This window comes from Saccopteryx leptura, chromosome 7 (genome assembly GCF_036850995.1).
Source record: "Saccopteryx leptura isolate mSacLep1 chromosome 7, mSacLep1_pri_phased_curated, whole genome shotgun sequence".
NCBI classification, from domain to species: Eukaryota; Metazoa; Chordata; class Mammalia; order Chiroptera; family Emballonuridae; genus Saccopteryx; species Saccopteryx leptura.
In genome coordinates this window covers 55804065-55823934 of record NC_089509.1, presented here as the reverse complement: position 1 = coordinate 55823934, position 19870 = coordinate 55804065, and the positions used below count along the sequence as shown (strand labels likewise).

At 39.5% G+C, this 19870-nt stretch overlaps 1 protein-coding gene across 10 annotated transcripts in view; it reads right to left on the bottom strand.

The window, feature by feature from the left end:
- Positions 1-18623: 18623 nt before the first annotated feature.
- The window catches only part of PHOSPHO2 (phosphatase, orphan 2), a 37308-nt gene continuing 36061 nt past the window's right edge, over positions 18624-19870 (bottom strand). For 9 of the 10 annotated variants that reach the window (XM_066345882.1, XM_066345874.1, XM_066345873.1 and 6 more), the window contains one exon: positions 18624-19447. In XM_066345882.1, coding sequence (XP_066201979.1) covers positions 18697-19422 — 726 coding nt within the window. In that variant the 5' untranslated portion in view covers positions 19423-19447 and the 3' untranslated portion in view covers positions 18624-18696. The remainder of the gene's footprint in view (positions 19448-19870) is intronic. The other variant, XM_066345883.1, reaches the window with a different exon arrangement.

Here is a 19870-nt window from a genome sequence, read left to right as displayed (position 1 = left end):
TACCTGTAGAAATTAAAAACAGGAATATCATTGATCCTAAACTCTCATTCCAGCAATAGGCAATACTCATCCAGAGATATACAGTTTAAATCAGTGTTTTTCAACCACCGGTCTGCGTGGAAAAAACACTTGTCTAAGTGAAAAGAACGTAGCCCAGCCCTGGCCAGTGGCTAGTGGGATGCCAGCTGGCTCCCGAGGGTGCCAGCTCTATCCAAAGTCACTAGTTGGAGCCCTCCTTAGGGCACGTGTGAGAAGTAGTCAATGGGTACACAACCAAGTGGAATAAGTTGATGCTTCTCTCTCTCTCTCCTTCCTACCTCCTCTCCCCCCGCCCTCAAATCAATGGCAAAAAAAAAAGAACATAGCCCAATTCATCAGATTGAAATAACTTTTGATAAATTTTTACTTGATTGAATTTATTGTTTGATAAATTATAACAATAATTGTAATGTTAATAAGCCCATAATTTTTTTTATTACTTAAGAATCAAGGACCTAAAACAATTACAAATTTAATTCATGTACATTTTTGTTGCAGAGAAGTTTAAGAGGTGATTAATACAGATTTTCAAGTATAAAAATATTCAGACAATCGTTTATTTAAATGGTTCCAACAGCCTGACCTGTGGTGGTGCAGTGGATAAAGCATCGACCTGGAATGCTGAGGTTGCCGGTTCGAAACCCTGGGCTCGCCCGGTCAAGGAACATATGGGAGTTGATGCTTCCTGCTCCTGCCCCCTTCCTCTCTGTCTCTTTCTCTCCTCTCTCTAAAATGAATAAATAAAAATAAATGGTTCCAACATACCTGAATTTCAGTAATCGTGGTTTAGTTAAATAACACCAATCCTTAAGTAGAGTTCAAATTTGAATAACTGTGGCATATTAGCTGTGAACTATTGCACAAAAAACACAAATTTTGCCTGTAGCTCTTCACTCCATGAATCACTACATAAATAACAGATGAGCATCATAATCAGTGACCAATCATGTCTCTTCTTTCAAAGTTCTTGGTGATTAGTCACTGTGTATCTGATATTCAGTTCACATGCAGACAGCAAAGCTTACAGTTGTCTGAACTTCTTGTCCACCAGTAAAAAATCTGAGTAATATTTTCACTGAAAGATGATGTTGGCCAACAAAATGAAAGTTAGCAAAGAAGTGAAAAGTGATAATGCTGCAAGTGAAATTTTTTAGAACAATGAAGTTCTACAAGAAATACAGTGTGTCCGTAAAGTCATGGTGCACTTTTGACCGGTCACAAGAAAGCAACAAAAGACGATAGAAATGTGAAATCTGCACCAAATAAAAGGAAAACTCTCCCAGTTTCATACCTATTCAGCGCAGTTCGATGTGGACTCACAGATTTTTTAGGGCTCCTTAGGTAGCTATCCCTTATAGCCTCTACAGACTCGTCACTGACTGATGGCCTACCAGAACGGGGTTTCTCCACCAAACTGCCGGTTTCCTTCAACTGCTTATCCCACCGAGTAATGTTATTCCTATGTGGTGGTGCTTCGTTATAAACGCACCGATATTCACATTGCACTTTGGTCATGGATTCGAATTTAGCGAGCCACAAAACACACTAAACTTTCCTCTGTACCGTCCACATCTCGACTGGCATGGCTGTGGGCTGCTCTGCTGTATACACGGTGTTATGTCATCATCTGTGCATGCGCACATGCTGCCACATCATCCTACAGAAACTGGGAGGGTTTTCCTTTTATTTGGTGCAGATTTCACATTTCTATCGTCTTTTGTTGCTTTCTTGTGACCGGTCAAAAGTGCACCATGACTTTACGGACACACTGTAGCTGACCATGGGAATGTGACACTTCCACCACTGGAGAAACTCTGGATAGGCAGCCCACAGAACATGGTGAGGTGAACGCCATGACTGAGGAAAGTGGTGTTGACAAAAAGGATGATGGTATCAGAAGAAGTGATGGTGGCAACAAACTTCATATTAAAGAAACTCAGAGATAGTTCACAACATTGAAAGTACAAAAGATAAAATGTTAAAAATTGTTCCAAACTTAGAAGTATGACAATTCACTTAGGCATTGAAAGATGGTTATTCTATATTATAAGTTATATGACTAAAAGAAGGTAGGAACTGTTCAAATTACTCCTAATAAGTTTTTTATGAAGAGATAAAATATTTTAATTATCAATATTTATAATTGTAGTGGACTAAATAAATAATGGTCTCACAAAGTTTTTTATTTTCCTATCCATTTCTAACTGACAGTATGAGAGTTTTTTGTTTTTGTTTTTTATTTTATTTACAGAGACAGAGAGAGGGATAGATAGGGACAGACAGACAGGAACAGAGAGAGATGAGAAGCATCAATTATCAGTCTTCTGTTGTGACACCTTTGTTGCTCATTGCCTTCTCATATGTGCCTTGACTATGGGGCTACAGCAGACCAAGCAACCCCTTGCTTGAGAGCTCTGCTCAAACCAGATGAGCCTGCGCTCAAGCTGGTGACCTCGGGGTCTCAAACCTGGGTCCTTCTGCATCCTAGTCCGACGCTCTATTCACTGCGCCACCGCCTGGTCAGGCAGTATGAGTTTTTAATGTTGCAACAAAAAATCTGGTCACAAGACAATTATAATTTTTCCCACTGATTATTAAGATTTCTTAGTATAGTAATCATGAATGGTCATTTTTATGGTTCTGCATTCTATGCAAAGTGAAGACTGCCTGTATTTTCAATATTTTAACATTTTTGGACAAATGGAACAAAAATATGAGGTTAGAGAAAGAGAATGAGATAAAAATTTTCTACTGTTAAAGAACAAGTTGTTAATGGATTAAAATATTTTTCCTTATTTTGTTTAAAATTTTTTAAAATTTATTTTAGAGAAAGAGAAGAAGGGGGGGGGGAGAGAAATATTGTTTTTCCACTTATTTATGTATTCATTGGTTGATCCCTGTATGTTCCTTGACAGTGGATTGAACCCATAAGCTTGGCATATTAGGTGAACTCTAACCAACTGAGCTATCCAGCCAAGGCTTGTTCATGTATCTTTCATATGATATATATCTTTATTATATGCAGCTTAAGTGTCTGTTTGTCGCCGATAGCTTATTGGTTGCTTGCGTAACTGTACTAGCCAATGGGGTGAAGTTGCCACGGCATTCAAATAGTCCCACCTTCTGGCATGCCACCTCACAAATTGATGTTAAAGATTGGAGCAATTATTATGCTATTAAGAAATCTTAACACCAGAAGGGCTCTTTGCAATGGTACAAGACTAGAGCTTCTCCAATTGAAAAATAATGTCATAATAGCTAAGTCTTTGACTGGCTCCTCTAAAGGTGAAATACATGTCATTCCAAGAATTGATTTGGCTCCATCTCAAACAGGGTTGCCGTTTCAATTGAGACGTAGACAATTTCCTGTAAAACTTGCCTTTGCTATGACCATCAATAAGTCTCAGGGCCAAACGTTTAAGTGTGTTGGCATTTTTTTACCTGAGCCTGCATTTGCACATGGTCAACTTTATGTTGCCTGTTCAAGAGTTCGTGAAAGAATGGACATAAAATTAAAAATAATTGATGGTCCTCTGCAAGGCGAGCTTAAAAATGATGGAAAGATCTACACAAGAAATGTTGTGTACAAAGAGATCTTTGACATGTGAATTAACATTTTATTATTTAAATCACCTTTATTTATTGAGCTAGTGGTGGCTCTTAAGAAATGTACCGCCAGTGGTTTCCTTCATTGCACTCTACTTTAAGCAATTAAGCAAGTAGAAGGGGGAAACCCCGTGGGGCAGTAAGCAAAGGGGCGTCCTCGCCGCCTGCCCTGGGTAGTTCAGTTTGAATTAGCAGATACCTTTGCACAAATCATTTTAATTACAATTTATAATATCTAGAACAGCGGTCATTTTGTATGACCGCCGGGCTTTCTAGTATATATATATAGACACACACACACACACACACACACACACACACACATATATATATATATTTAATGAATGATAGTCACTTTTAAATTACTATAGTTAGCTTTTACTAAATAGATTTAAAAGTTATTTTAAAACATATTGGAAGTTATATGTACAATATATTAGACATATAACAAAATCCAGAACATAACTGTAAAGTGACATAATAAATGTGAATGAGCCTGACAGGCAGTGGCACAGTGGACTGGGTAGAGCATCAGACTGGGACGCAGAGGATCCAGGTTCAAAACCCTGACATTGCCAGCTTGAGCGCAGGCTCATCTGGCTTAAGCATGGGCTCACCAGCTTAAGTATGGGGTCACCAGCTTGCGCATGGGATCATAGACATGACTCCATGGTCACTGGCTTGAAGCCCATGGTTGCTTGGTCGAGCAAGGGGTCACTGGCTCAGTTGGAGCCCCCTGGTCAAGGCACATATGAGAAAGTAATCAATGAACAACTAAGGTGCTGCAACGAAGAATTGATGCCTCTCATCTCTCTCCCTTCCTGTCTGTCCCTGTCCTTCTATCTGTCTCTCTCTCAAACTGTCTCTGTCACAAAAAAGAAAAAATGTGAATGAGCAAGTTTTCCATTTCACAATAATTATAAAATTCTATATGGTAAATAGTATTTAGTCTAATTGTCAATATTTTTTACTAGTTGTTTAGATATATAACTGAAAATTTATTAAGTATATAAGAGAAACTAATATTTTTACTAAGTAATATCTTCCATAAATGAGAGTTTCTAAGAATTTCTGTTAGTGAGGCAGGATAGTAAGAAGCTAGGAAAATCCTTGACAAGTGAAATATGGGAAACTGAGACAAAATAATTAAACAGGCCCTGGCTGGTTGGCTCGGTGGTAGAGCATTGGCCCAGCATGTGGAAGTCCCAGGTTCGATGTCCTGTCAGGGCACACAGGAAAAACATCCATCTGCTTCTCCACCCCTCCCCCTCTCCTTCCTCCTTGTCTCTCTCTTCCCCTTCAGCAGCCAAGGCTCCATGGGAGCAAAGTTGGCCTGGGCGCTGAGGATGGCTCCATGGTTTCCGCCTCAGGCACTAGAATAGCTCCAGTGGCAATAGAGCAACACCCCAGATGGGCAGAGCATCGCCCCCTGGTGGGCATCCAGGTGGAGCCTGGTTGGGCACATGTGGGGAGACTGACTGCCTCCCCGCTTCTCACTTCAGAAAAATACATAATAATAATAATAATAATAATAATAATAATTAAACAAACAATCTGAGCAATTTACAGGCAGCTAATGAATCACTAGGTTTTATCTTCCCTAACCAAGGACACTTGGAAGCAAATGATTAACACATTCCAGACCACCCCAGGGTGGATCAGCCTCCATCCTGGTCCCTCTTCCATTATGTTCTTTAAAAATAAAAGTAACAGAAAATAATCCTGACCCTTCTTTATTTACACTTTGATAAAACAACATACTAAAGGACACACCCAGAAAACTAAAGAATATTCTGTTAAGACCCTCCCTTGAGACCTCCCTGAGGATTCCTGCCAGCGAAAGACAAAAAGCCTCCAGACAAAGGTCCCAGCTTGCACTCTCTCTAAAAGCACTCCTACGCCTTTCTCCCTTAGGCTTGTCTCTCAGCTGTCTTTCTCCTAAGCTCAAAGGGTCCCCATGAAACTTGCAACTAGGGGAACATCCTGGGCTTACCCCCTGAACCTGTCTCCCAGGGCCCTTTTAATCTATCTTTCCACTGAGCCAAAATCAGCTCTGCCTTGGCTTACTTCTGTCACTGTGACTTTTACCTTTTAGTGAATTCATGCAGTCCAGCGTGGCCCACTTTTCTATAACATTTCTAGAGAGCCAAAGCAGCCCACCTAGGGTCTCTCCTGTTGCTTCTAATATCCTAGCCCTTCCTTCGTTGCACTGTCCCCAGCTGTAAAAACGTACTTTCAAAATCATCTGAACTTGTATTGTGAAATCTTTCCTGCAAAGTCAAGAAGCCCACGCTACAGGCTGCCTGAGGCAGACCCACTCCAGGCTTGGTCCCTGACCAGTAACATTAGGAAACATCTGTTAGTATTTAGTTTCCATATGAACCATCATCACATAGACATCAGTCTGTATAACATAAACAAGTAGGACAGATTTAGCTTTAGAATATATACCACTCACAAAAATTAGGGGATATTTCAAAATGAATATGAAGTGATAAAATAGCCCCTAATTTTTGTGAGCACTATATTATTCCATAAGCCTTTATAAAGCATGTAAAAAAATTTTTTGTCTACAGCATAACTGTCACAGTATCTACCCCAAAAAAGAAACCAAACAGAGTGCATAAAATGTTGGGTATTAGGTAAAAGGGTTTAGTCAATTCCTTACAACTGGTCTCATCTGAAGATGTGGTGTGGAATTATTAGATCAGCAAAGGATTCTTTCTCTCATTTTCTGAAAAATAAAAAACACATATCTGATAATAGAAGAGAGGGAAGTGGCTATAAATTCCACTTCCACGCTATTAATAGAGCTACTCTACCCTCAATGGTGCTTGCCTACGGTTGCCCTATTGCTATATCAGAGGTCTCTTGAAGCAGCTTATGAGACCGTAGGAAAATTTTCTCCTTCAGGGCTAGTGTAAACCAGAAGGTAAAAAGATCAAGTTGTAAAAGTAATAAGGGTGTGGGAATATCAGAGAGAACATTTTTTAAAAGTAGAATAAAGGTATAATTATAATTTGCATTATGAGAGATTCCACATGCACTACAACAGCAGATTTAAACTAGCAGATGTGTGATACAATACGTATGCACTCCTGGGTAGGAAAAGAAGTGTCCTTTGTATCTAACACAGGAAGGGTAAGATTAGGTTAGGCATCAAAAATATTTATTAAGCTCTTTCTCTTCTGGTCCCACCCAGGTACTTCAGGAGCCACAGACTGACTTCAGTGCAAATATCACCAAGTCCAAGGACCTCATCACACACAGCCGGTCCTGAAAACGGCACAGACGCGGCATTGAGAAACCCCAGTCACAAAGGTAAAAGTCTCCTAAAGGAACAGACTCCAAGAGCCTGAGAAACATGCGCTTTGCCAAGAAGCATAAAAGGACCTAGAGAAGATGCAGGCCAACAATGCCAAGGCCATGAGGACACAGGCTGAGGTTGTCACATCCTTATAAAGCCAAAGAAGGTCAAGCCCCAGATCCCAACAAGTGGCAACCACAAGCTCAATCGACTTGCCTATGCCCAGCTTGGGAAATGTGTTGTGCTCATGTCACCAAAGGTCTCAGGCTCTGCTGGTCAAAGTCCAAGGCCAAGGCTCAAACCAAGCCTTAGGCTCAGGCTCACAGTGGTTCCTAGGCCCCCGTGAAGTCTTCCCCGGTAGATGAAGTTTCTGTCGATGTGAGGACAGGTCTGGTTCACAGCTCCTTGGGATGCATGGAGCTGGTGTCCTCCTGTCCTATTTGTATAAATAAACCTGTGGCAGGATCTGTCAAAAACATGTATTATACATTCAGTTGGTGATTGCTGTGCTGTGACAAAGCTATGAACTTGGTGATAAGGAAATTTTTATATAGGGAAAACTATTCTGAATCTGTGGTTTTAAAAGTAGCATTATTTAAGATGTACAATTGCTGTATCTTCTCTTGATCCACATTTTGATTGTGCTTTGGGCCTTACAAATTATATAGTTAGTCCTGTCCAGCCTGCTCAGCTCTGGACCGTTCACTGGTAGATGGTGGTGGGGTGTGCCTTATCAGGAGGTTTGCTTTATTTCTCTCTTTTTAAGTTTTTTATTTATTGATTTTAGAGAGAAATACAAAGAGAAGGAGAGAGAGAGGAGAGAGAGAGAGAAACATTAATTTGTTGTTCCACTTATTTATGCATTCATTGTTTGATTCTCCTATGTGCCCTGACTGGGAATTGAGCCCATAACCTTGGTGTAGTGGGATGATGCTCTAACCAGCTGAGCTAGTGGCCAGAGCCTCTTTATTTCTTTAAATTTGTTTTTATTTTTTAAAAAGTACATTCTGTTATAAAAAATTAGAAAATAAGTTAGCAGGAAATTAAATTACCCTCAAAACTTTCAAAGGCAGAGACATTTTAACTAGCATTTCTTCATACAGCATAATGATGTTTGGTGTCTAGTCAGAAGAGTAAAAAACAATTCATTACTTTAGACTACAATATAAACTGTCAAACATGTAATTACAAGAAAGATGTGAAAAATAGACTATTCCTTGAGAAAGAGTATTAGCTATTATATTAATTTTCTTTTACTATATACAGATTACCAAAAATTTAGCATTTTTTTTTTTTTTTACAGAGACAGAGTCAGAGAGAGGGATAGATAGGGACAGACAGACAGGAACGGAGAGAGATGAGAAGCATCAATCATCAGTTTTTTGTTATGACACCTTAGTTGTTCATTTATTGCTTTCTCATATGTGCCTTGACCGTGGGCCTTCAGCAGACCGAGTAACCCCTTAGTCAAGCCAGCGATCTTGGGTCCAAGCTGGTGAGCTTTTTTTTTATCCTCAAGCCAGATGAGCCCGCGCTCAAGCTGGCGACCTTGGGGTCTTGAACCTGGGTCCTTCCGCATCCCAGTCCGACGCTCTATCCACTGCGCCACCACCTGGTCAGGCATTTTAGCAGTTTTAAACAACACAAATATATTATCTCACAAATATCTCAGAAATCTGGTCATAATGTCACTGAGTTCCCTCAGGGTCTCACCAGGCTGAAATCAAGCTGTCAGTCTGGGCTGTGTTTCTCATCCCGGTCCTCTTCCCAGCTCACATGGTTGTTGGTAGAATTCATTTCCTTGCAGTTAATTGTAGGATTGAGGTCCTTGATTCTTTGCTGGCTGTCAACCAGAGGCTGTCCACATTCCTTACTACATGCCTCCCTCCATCTTTAAATCAGCAATGGCAAGTTGGGTCTTTTCTTGTGCCATGAATCACTGATTTCCTCTTCTGCTACCTGCCAGAAACACTGTGCTTTTAAAGGGCTCATGTGCTTAGGTCAGGTCTACCCAGATAATTTCGCTGCTGTAAAACCTCCTAATCTCAGCAGTAAAATACATCAAGTTCTCTGTACTGGGGAGTCCCCATGGCATGTACACCGAGGAGTGGGAAATCTCGGGGCCACTTTAGAATTCTGCCTCCTGCAACGGGAGGTTCCTCCTTCTCTCTCCAGGCATATTATCAGCTCAGTATAGTCAAAATGATCCATGAAGAATCTGCTTATCATTGGGGGAAACATAAAAATTCTTTTGTTTACAGAAAAAGTTTTAGAGAACAAGAATCTTAATTTTAAAAAAATTGATTTTAGAGCGAGAGGAAGGAAGAGAGAAAGAGATAGGAACATTGATCTGTTCCTGTAGGTGCCCTGACTGGGGATCAAACCTGTAACCTCTGTGCTTTGGGACCATGTTCTAACCAACTGAGCTATCCGGCCAGGATGAATCTGAAATTTCAAAACGCCTTGTTAGCATGTATTAATATATTTGTTTCATTAAATTTAATATAATCTAATGAATAATAACCAACACATTAAACTTTGATGTTTATACTTAAAAATAAAGATTAAGACCAGATTATTTAGAAATACTCAAACATAAGATTTAGAAAAGATTAACACAATATAATAAAAACAATATTTGTCATAAATCTGGCAAATATATGGAGTATTAGTATCCTCCATATATAAATATTAAATACTTAGAAAAGATAAGAATACAAGACCTTATGGATAAATGAAAAAAGGGCATATCTAGACATTAAAAAAATAGAAATGAGCCTGACCAGGCAGTGGCTCAGTGAATAGAGCGTCAGACTGTGATGCAAAGGGCCCAGGTTCGAGACCCCGAGGTCGCCAGCTTGAGCGCGGGCTCATCTGGTTGAGCAAAAAGCCCACCAGCTTGAACCCAAGGTTGCTGGCTCCAGCAAGGGGTTACTCGGTCTGCTGAAGGCCCACAGTCAAGGCACATATGAGAAAGCAAATCAATGAACAACTAAGGTGTTGCAATGCGCAATGAAAAACTAATGATTGATGCTTCTCATCTCTCTCTCTCCATTCCTGTCTGTCCCTGTCTATCCCTCTCTCTGACTCACTCTCTGTCTCTGTAAAAAAATAATAATAATAAAATAAATAAATAAATAAATAAATAGAAATGACTTAAGTCAAGTGGGACCTCAAACTAACATTTACTGAGTGCATAGTATGTGTGTGAGGTGCTGGCATATACGACACATATACGACAAAGTGCCGTGCTACTCTTCAGGTACAGGCACTGTCATGTTTGTGGCCAGCATCCATTCTTGTTTGTTTGTTTTTAATTAAGTGAGAAGAGGAGAGGCAGAGACAGACTCCCACATGTCGCCCCGACCAGGATCCACCTGGCTAGCCCCCTACTGGGCAATGCTCTGCCCATCTGGGGCCACTACTTTGTTGCTCAGCAACTGGGCTATTTTAGTGCCTGAGGTGAGGCTATGGAGCCATCCTTAGCACCTGGGGCCAACTTGCTTGAGCCAATCAGCCATGGCTGTGGGAGAAGAGAGAGAGAGAGAGAGAGAGAGAGAGAAAGAGAGAGAGAGAGAGAGAAAGAGAAAAGGTAGAGGGGAAGGGGTAGAGAAGCAGATGATCGCTTCTCCTGTATGCCCTAACCTGGAATCAAACCCGGGACTTCCACACACTGAGCCAACCGGTCAGGGCCCAGCATCCATTCTTATTGTTTGATAATTGTGTTCTGATTGTCTGGAGCCTGTGCTGTAGTGGTTACTAAATATATTGAAAATTATCACTGAGTGTATAATGTGGTTTTTATTATCTGTAATAGGTTGAATAACATCCATCCAAAGATAACAGGTCATAATCCTTGGAACCCCTGGTACCTTATAAGGAAAATGGGCCTTTGTAGATGTGGTTAAGGATTTTGATCTGAAGACACTGTCTTGTATTATCTGTGTGGGACCTAAATGCAATTATAAGCTCCCTTATAAGAAAGGGCAGAGAAAGATCTGCAACAGGTAGGAGAAAGCATTGTGACCAGAAGGCAGAGAATGAATTGATGCAGTCACAAGCCAAGGAACTTTGGCAGCCAACAGAAGCTAGAAGAGACAAGGAACTGACTCTCTTCTACAGCCTCCAGTGAGGATGGCTCTGCTGACACCTTAATTTCAGCCCAGTGAAACTTTTTATAAAATTAATTGATTGACTGATTTTGAGAGTGAGAGAAAGATTGATTTGTTGTTCCACTTATTTATGTATTCATTGGTTGATTCTGGTGTGTGCCCTAACCAGACTGAACCCACACTCTTGGCATATCAGGCCAATACTCTAACCAGCTCAACTACCCAGCCAGGGTCCAATGAAAGTGTTGTAAACTTTTGGCCTCTGGAACTGAGATAATAAATTTCTATTGTTTTAAGCTGCCTAATTTGTGTTCATTTGTTATAGGAGCCCTCTAAACTGATACAATGCCTAATTCAGTAAATCTTTACAATAATCTTCAGAGATAGGTACCATTATTACTGTACTTCGTTTAACAGATAAGGAAATTGAGATATTGAAAGGCTAGTAATTTATAAAATCCAGGCCTAGAATTAAAATTCAGGTCTTTTAACCCAGAGCAGAGCTTTATACTACTACGTTGCATTAGAAATTAAAAATGTGCCTGACCAGGCAGTGGTGCAGTGGATAGAGCGTCGGACTGGGATGCGGAAGACCCAGGTTCGAGACCCCCAGGTCGCCAGCTTGAGCGCGGGCTCATCTGGCTTGAGCAAAAAGCTCACCAGCTTGAGCCCAAGGTCGCTGGCTCAAGCATGGGGTTACTCGGTCTGCTGAAGGCCCACGGTCAAGGCACATATGAGAAAGCAATCAATGAACAACTAAGGAGTCGCAACGAAAAACTGATAATTGATGCTTCTCATCTCTCTCCGTTCCTGTCTGTCTGTCCCTATCTAGCCCTCTCTCTGACTCTCTGTCCCTGTAAACAAACAAAACAAAAAAAAAAAAGAAAGAAATTAAAAATGAGATATAATTTCTGCATCTAGAGGAACTGGGATTGAATTAACCCTCCCACTGTAAATAATATGAAAATTGGACAAAGTATATGAAATAAATTTTCAGGAACTGTGATCCCCAAGAGAAGATAATCAAACAAGGTAGACTGTAATTGCTGTATTTCTGCCTGGAGCCCAAGGGGCAGGGAGGGGGAATCCCAAACAGACTACGGTAGTCTTGCTGAATTGAGGAGATGGAGATGTTTGGAGAGGGAGAAGTGGCTGGAGTTTGCAGGGCAGTGTACCAGACAGGAAGAAGCTAGATTGAGAAAGAGTTCTAGAAACCTGGACGGGGAGACGTCCCCTGAGTCTGCGGTGGAATACTAAGCCACACATGCATAGGGTGAAACTCTATGAAGTCTGGGCAAAGAATGACCCAGGAACTGTAATGAAACAATTTCCAGAATTCACATATAGCTAGAATGTATTTGTATTCCAATCAGACCCACTGGATAGCAAAGAAGGAAAGGAGAAGAACAATGCTTATGTTAATGAGGCAAAATGAAAAAAAAAAAAAACATGGATAGAGGGATGGACAGATAGTTGATAAAACAAGCACAGTGAAATGTTAATGGTAATATCTAGATAAGAGGTATGCAGGTGTTTACTGCAAAAGTTACAAGGTTATTAAGGGAATATGAAAATGTTATGCTCATAAATTTCACAATTTACATGAAATGAACAAAGTCCTTAAGAAACACTATTGTGGTTTTAAAGTATGACTATACATTCGTTGACTCCTCCTTCAAAGAGGAAGTCTAATTCCCCTCCCTTTGACCATGGGCTTGACTTAGTGTTCTCTTTTATTTTTTAACTGAAATTACCACACATTGTTTTTTCTTATCTATGTATTTGGTTGACTTTAGAGAAAGAGGAAGGAGACAGAGAGAGAAACATCAATTTTTAAAATTCCATTTATTTATGCATTCATTGGTTGATTCTTGTATATGTCCTGCCCAGGGGTCAAACCTGCAACTTCGCCGTATCAGGATGACGTTCTAACCAACAGAGATACCCAGCCAGGGCTTAGTGTTCTCTTTTTTTTTTTTAATGAGAGGAGGGTAGATGGTGAGGCAGACTCCTGCATGTGCCCTGACTGGGATCCAGCCAGCAACCCCATCTGGGGCCAATGCTCGAGTATCGAGCTATTTTTCAGTACCTGAGGCTAATGCTCAGACCAACTAAGCTATCCTCAGTGCTCAGGGCTGTGCTCGAACCAACGGAGCCACTGGCTGTGGGAGAGGAAGAGGAAGAGAAGGGAGGGGGAGGAATATAGTGGATGGTCACTTTTCCTGCGTGCCCTGACTGAGAATCAAACCTGGGACATCTATATGCCGGGTTGACGCTCTATCCACTGAGCCACCTGCCAGGGCCTCGTTTCTCTTTCAACCAATGTAATATTGCAGAAGTAATGGTATGTGACTTCCAAGACTAGGTCACAAAGGCATTGTTGTTTTGTCTTTGCCCTCTCTTTTGGAGCACTCACTTGACAGGAAACCATGGCTTTAGGATACTCAAGCTGCTCTTTGGAAAGCCCCTATGCCTGGAAATTGAGGCCTCCTGCCAACAACCAACAATAAAATGACACTTCATAATAACAATCAGTGAGAAACTGCGTAGCCTATGGTGGCACAGTGGCTAGAACATGGACCTGGGACGCTGAGGTTGCCTGTTCAAAACTCTGGGGTTGCCCAGTCAAGGCAAATACAACAAGCAATAAATGAACAACTAAGTGCAGCAACTATAAGCTGATACTTCTTTTCTCACCCCCACCTCCCATAAAAATCTATAAGTAAATCTTTTAAAACATTGAGAAACTGAAGCTTCCTTCTAAAAGCCAATCTAGTGAGCCACCTTGCAAGCAGATCCTCCAGCTTTCATATTACTGCCTAAAAAAGAATAATAATAAAAAACACATCACTATTGCCTGACCAGGCAGTGGCACAGTAGATAGAGTGTAGGCCTGGGATGCTGAGGACCAGGTTTGAAACCCCAAGGTTGCTGGCTTAAGCGCGGGCTCACCAGCTTGATTAGGGTGTCACTGGCTTAAGTGTGGGATCATAAACATGACGAGATAGTCTCTGGCTTGAGCCCAAAGGTCACTGGCTTGAGCAAGGGGTCACTCGCTCTGCTGTAGCCGTGTCCCCCCTCCCTCGGTCTAGGCACATATGAGAAAGCAATCAATGAACAACTAAGGTGTCTCAACAGAGAACTGATGCTTCTCATCACTCTCCCTTTCGGTCTCTCTGTGTCCTTTTCGCTAAAAAAATAAAAATAAAAATTTAAAATTAAAAAAATGACTACTGCCTAACACATATCTTGACTCATTTAAGATCCTGATTGCTCCTAAATTCCTGACCCACAGAAACTGTGAGATATTTAATGCTTAGCTTTAACTTGTTAAATTTTGAGGTGATTTACTACTCAGCAAGGTAACCAATAGTCAATTACCAAAGATTACTCAAGAAAAACTATACAACCTCAATAGCCCTCTATCTATTAAAGAAATTGAATTAGTAGTTAAAAACCTTCCAATAAAGAAAAACTTCAGGCCTAGATGGCTTCATTATTGAATTCTACCAAACATTTAAGAAATAATATCAGCTGTTAGTTTAATTGTTGCTCCTTTAAATGTCACCTTTTTTTCTGGCTGCTTTAGGCTTTTTTCATTTTTGGTTAGCAGCAGTTTTACAATGATGTATTTCAGGTGGTATTTTTTTTTAATCCTATTTAGGGTTTGTAAGGAACCTTGAATCTGTAGTTTGATGTTTTTCATCAATTTTGTGAAGTTTTGTTTTAAGATTTTACTTATTAATTTTAGAGAGAGGAGAGGGAGAGAGAAAAAGGGGAGAGAAGTGAGATGCATCAACTCATAGTAGTTGCTTCCAATATGTGCCTTGACCAGGCAATCCCAGGGTTTCAAACTTGTGACCTCAGCATTCCAAGTCGATGCTCTATCCACCACACCACCACAGGTCAGGCCAGTTTTGTGAAGTTTTCAGTCATTATCTTTTAAAATATTGCTTAGTTTCTTCCTCCTTTCTCTCTGGTCACTGATTTCTTGTGTTATATATTATAGTACTACTGTATATCTTCCATGTTTCTTAACTTCTCTATTTTCATTGTTTTGTCTGTCTCTACATCATTCTGGGTATTTTGCTTCTAACTTATGTTCATTCACTAATTCTCTCTTCAGCTATGCCTGTTCTGTTGTCAAATTCATCCATCAAGATTCTAATTTCAGTCTTGGTAATTTTTCAGATCTAGTATTTCCATATTGTTTTTTTAAATTTTCAATTCTTTGTCCAAATTCTCCTAAGTTTAGTTCGTGTCTGAAAACTCCAATATCTGGCTGTCCCATAGATCTGTTTAAGTGGAAGCTACTGCTGGTGCTCACTGTTTCCTGATGTGGCTTTTTATTGTGTGTTCTACAGTGTACTTGCAAACCTGTTTATATATTCATTTTGAGGCCTACTGCACTAATTTTCTATTCCTGCATAACAGTATTACCACAAACTTAGTGTCTTAAAACAATACACATTTATTATATCACAGGTCCTGTGGCTGAGGAGTTCAAGCACAGCTCAGCTGGGGACTTTGTTTCAGGGTCTAAAAAGTCTGCAATAAAAGTATCCCTAAGCTGTGGTCTCATCTGAGGCTCCACTGAAAAAAGATTGACTTTCAAGCTCACATGGTTTCCGCATTTAGTTCTTTGCGGACTGCTAGACCAAGGCTCTACTTCTTGCTAACTATTGGCTAGAAGCCACCCTCAGTTGTTTGCTAGTTGGCCCTCTCTAAAGGCCGGTTCACAACATGGCAGCTTGCTTCAAAATCAACACTGGAGAGAGTTCAATAAGATGGGCATTAGAATTTAATCATGTATACATAATCACACAGATTCTATCATCTTTGTGGTATCCTGTTGATTAGAAACAAGTCACAGTTCCCCCTCTCCACACACAAACAAGGATTTCAGGTTACAGGGCTCATGAGGACCATCTTAGAGTCTATCCACCATACCTAGGATGGTAACATCCTTTACAGAGAATTTAGGTTTCTGCCAAGCACCTGGGAGCTCTAAAAATCTTAAAATAACCTCAATCCAATTTCAGGGACTGAAAGTATTCAAAGCATACCTTTGTGGGTATGCTTACTTCTGGATCACTCTTACCTCTTATTTATTTATTTATTTATTTATTTATTTATTTATTTATTTAGTGATAGAGAGAGAGACAGGGACAGAAAGACAGGAAGGGAGATGAGAAGCATCAATTCTTCATTGTTGCACCTTCGTTGTTCATTGACTGCTTTCTCATATGTGCCTTGACCAGAGGGCTACAGCAGAGCGAGTGACCCTTTCCTCAAGCCAGCGACCTTGGGCTTCAACTTAGTGACCTTTGGGCTCAACCCAGAGACTGTGGGGGTAATGTCTATGATTCCATGTTCCAGCCAGTGACCTTGTGCTCAAGCTGGATGAGCCCACACTCAAGTCAGCAACCTTGGGGTTTCAAACCTGGATCTTCTGTGTCCCAGTCCAAGGCTCTATACACTGTGCCACTGCCCAGTCAGGTGGACCATTCTTACCTCTGACGGGAAATTCTTACTCCTTTTGAGATTCTTACTCAAAGTAAAGGGAAAGGTTTATCATTGCAGCCTCTTCCCAGTGGTACCATGAGATTGTCAAGTTAGCCACTCAGCATCTCAGACACCAATTACAGAATTAGCCAACACTTCTAGAAAAAAGCAGCTAACTTTCTTGGGTTTCCGGACTTTGGTAGCAATTTTTCATTGTTACTAGCTCTCTCATGTCTTTAAGCAGATGTTTAGAAAATTTTTAGCTATCAGCTTTTTCAGATGTCCTCGTTAGGAGATCTGGTCCAAATTGCTTGGTTTACCATTACAAAAAATGAAAGTCATGTATTTTTACTTCCATAACTTATAATTTCTTACTGGCAAATTATGTAGAGAAATTATAATATATGAGTAAATGTGTTTGCCTGACCAGGCGGTGGCGCAGTGGATACAGAGTTGGACTGGGACGCAGAGGACCCAAGTTCGAAACTCCGAGGTCGCTGGCTTGAATGCGGGCTCATCTGGTTTGAGCAAGCAAGGCTCATCAGCTTGAACCCAAGGTTGCTGGCTTGAGCAAGGGGTCACTCGTTCTGCTGTAGCCCCCAGTCAAGGCACATATGAGAAAGCAATCAATGAACAACTAAGGTGCTGCAACAAAGAATTGATACTTCTAAGCTCTCTCCCTTCCTGTCTGTCCCTATCTGTCCCTCTCTCTGTCTCTGTCACACACAAAAAAGAGTAAATGTGTTTAAACATAATCTAACCAATTAATTTAAAGACTTATTTTTCAACCTGAAAAACTAATTAGAAAGTACCATTTTTGGCCTGACCTCTGGTGGTGCAGTGGATAAAGTGCTGACCTGGAATGCTGAGGTCACCAGTTTGAAATCCTGGGCTTGCCTGGTCAAGGCACATATGGGAGTTGATGCTTCCTGCTCCTCCCCCCTTCTCTCTCTCTCTCTTTCTGTCTCTCCTCTCTCTAAAATAAAAATAATAATAAAAAAATATATACATATTAAAAAAAAGGTATCATTTCCCCCCCATTAAATTATATTGAGCATTTCTATTTCTGGAGCTTTCTATAATAAAAAGAAAAATTCTAATATTATGACAGAATTACATAGTATTATTACCTAATTACCTCTTATTATATATTATTACATAATTAGGATATATGCCTAAAACACGAGAGCCTAGGAATTAGCATGAAATTATAAAACTTGTTACATTATTTGATATTTTGCTAATATCACTATATGAAAGCATTTTAAATGTTGAGTATTTCTATAAATGACATTTTATATCACTCAAGACTGCATTGACAAGTAGAAATAATACACAGATTAAGCTAGTATAGTGGAGTTATAATTGTGATACTGATATAATTTTAAAATATTTGAGGAACATTAATTTTTTTTAATTTTAAAAGGAAAGTTTGATATTGATGAAAACTTGGGTAATAAACACTGCATCCCTATTTTTAAAATACACTAATTTGGGAATAGAACAATATATATATATATTTTATATATATATATAATATATATATATTTAGGCTTATGTGAATAAAGCATCGGGTTTATTTTTAAGATGTATAACTACTGGGCTTGCTTTTGAAATAAACATCTAAGAAAATAAAATATATGACTACTCTCTCTGATAATAAACACAATATAACCTATCAACTACCTTTGGTAGAGACCACTAGTTGCACTTACCTTAATTCTGTACTTCTCTTTTTTCCAGTTTTTCCCAGGCATCTGACCATCTGGAATAAAAACTGTATTTTTCATCCTTCCTTGCAATTACGTGAGGGACATTGTGACTACATTTTGGCCAATGTAATTTAAATTAGTGTGCAACTCACTGCCTTCCTTCTTCCTGGCCAGAAAGTTGATGGGCGGGTTGGAGCGTGAACAATAATATTGTATCATAAGTTGATAGCCAAGTACTGAAGTTGGTAGAACAGCAATACAGCAGCCTTGAGAGATACTTACCTCTGGAAATCTTGTGAGAGGCAGAAAAAAAAAATCTTCCTTTTTTTTTCTTTTAAAGCCAATGGTATTTGGGGTTTTAGTTTTATGCTGCTGTACCTAATCTTAACTGATACACATTTCAATTGTTGGCATATTACTCCTTTATTAGAAATTGTAAATGAGAAATTATTTCAATACCTGAAGACCAAACTACAACACAAGATTCCATAGGCTCAAGGTTTTGCGACATTCTGGATAGAGTTTTCTGTAAAGTATATCCTTTCCGTGGCATGGCAACGTCATTCTTCTTTAGAAAGGATACTGGGCAAAGATCATTTCCACCATCACCTATATAAACAATTTGGGTATAATTGACTCCCTGTTGTAACTGTTTATCTACAAATTCTACCAACACTACATTTTTACAAAGATTTTTGGGGCACCTTTTGCAAGAATGAGCATGGTAATTTTCAACGGTGAGATGACCACTGCCATCAAAAGCTGCCGGATTTGTAAAGACTTTATCAAACACATCATGAAAATTGGTAGCTTCTAAAACCCAATCTATGAAGACAGAATTTGAATCTGAAATAATGATGCAATCAAATTTATCCTTGTTCTTTCTTATAAAGTCTAAAAGCTCCACCATTCCGGGAGTGAAAGGCATTGATGTCATTGTTCTTTTCATTTCATCTTCTCTTATACCTTCATCTCCCAAATACTTAAAGACTCTGCCCATAAATTCTGTCCAAAATCCTTTTTCATAAGAATCTCGTAGTTCCATAGGAAGTTTTTTCTCTGGAGCACACTGTACAATCCAGGTGTCACTATTGTCATCTATGATTGTATTGTCAAAGTCAAAAACCAGCAAAATTTTCATGGTTCTAAAACAGATTTGGGTTACCCTGAAAAAGAAGAAATATTATTCCCTAAACATTCTGTTTTATATATCTAGCTATTATTTAACAAACATTACTGAGAGTTAATCTGCTAAAACATAGGGTATATATAAACAAATTAAAATAATGAAGCATTTTAGGACCACTATTTAAGCATTTTTTCCATAGAAGCAAATTTCATATTTGCGTATTTAAGTGAATGGGAAACAATATCTGAAAAGGATCCACAGTATTATTGTGTTCCTGTGGGGATTATTCCTGGAGCATTCAGAATGAAGTTATTGAGCTATCCACTGAGAGAAGTAATAAAACAATTATTGTCTTAAAGTCTAATTTAAAAAATTTTAACCAATCTTGTTTTTAATCAATAATAGCCAAACTTATTCGTTTAAAATATTTACAATAATCTTCATTATTGAACAACAGGTT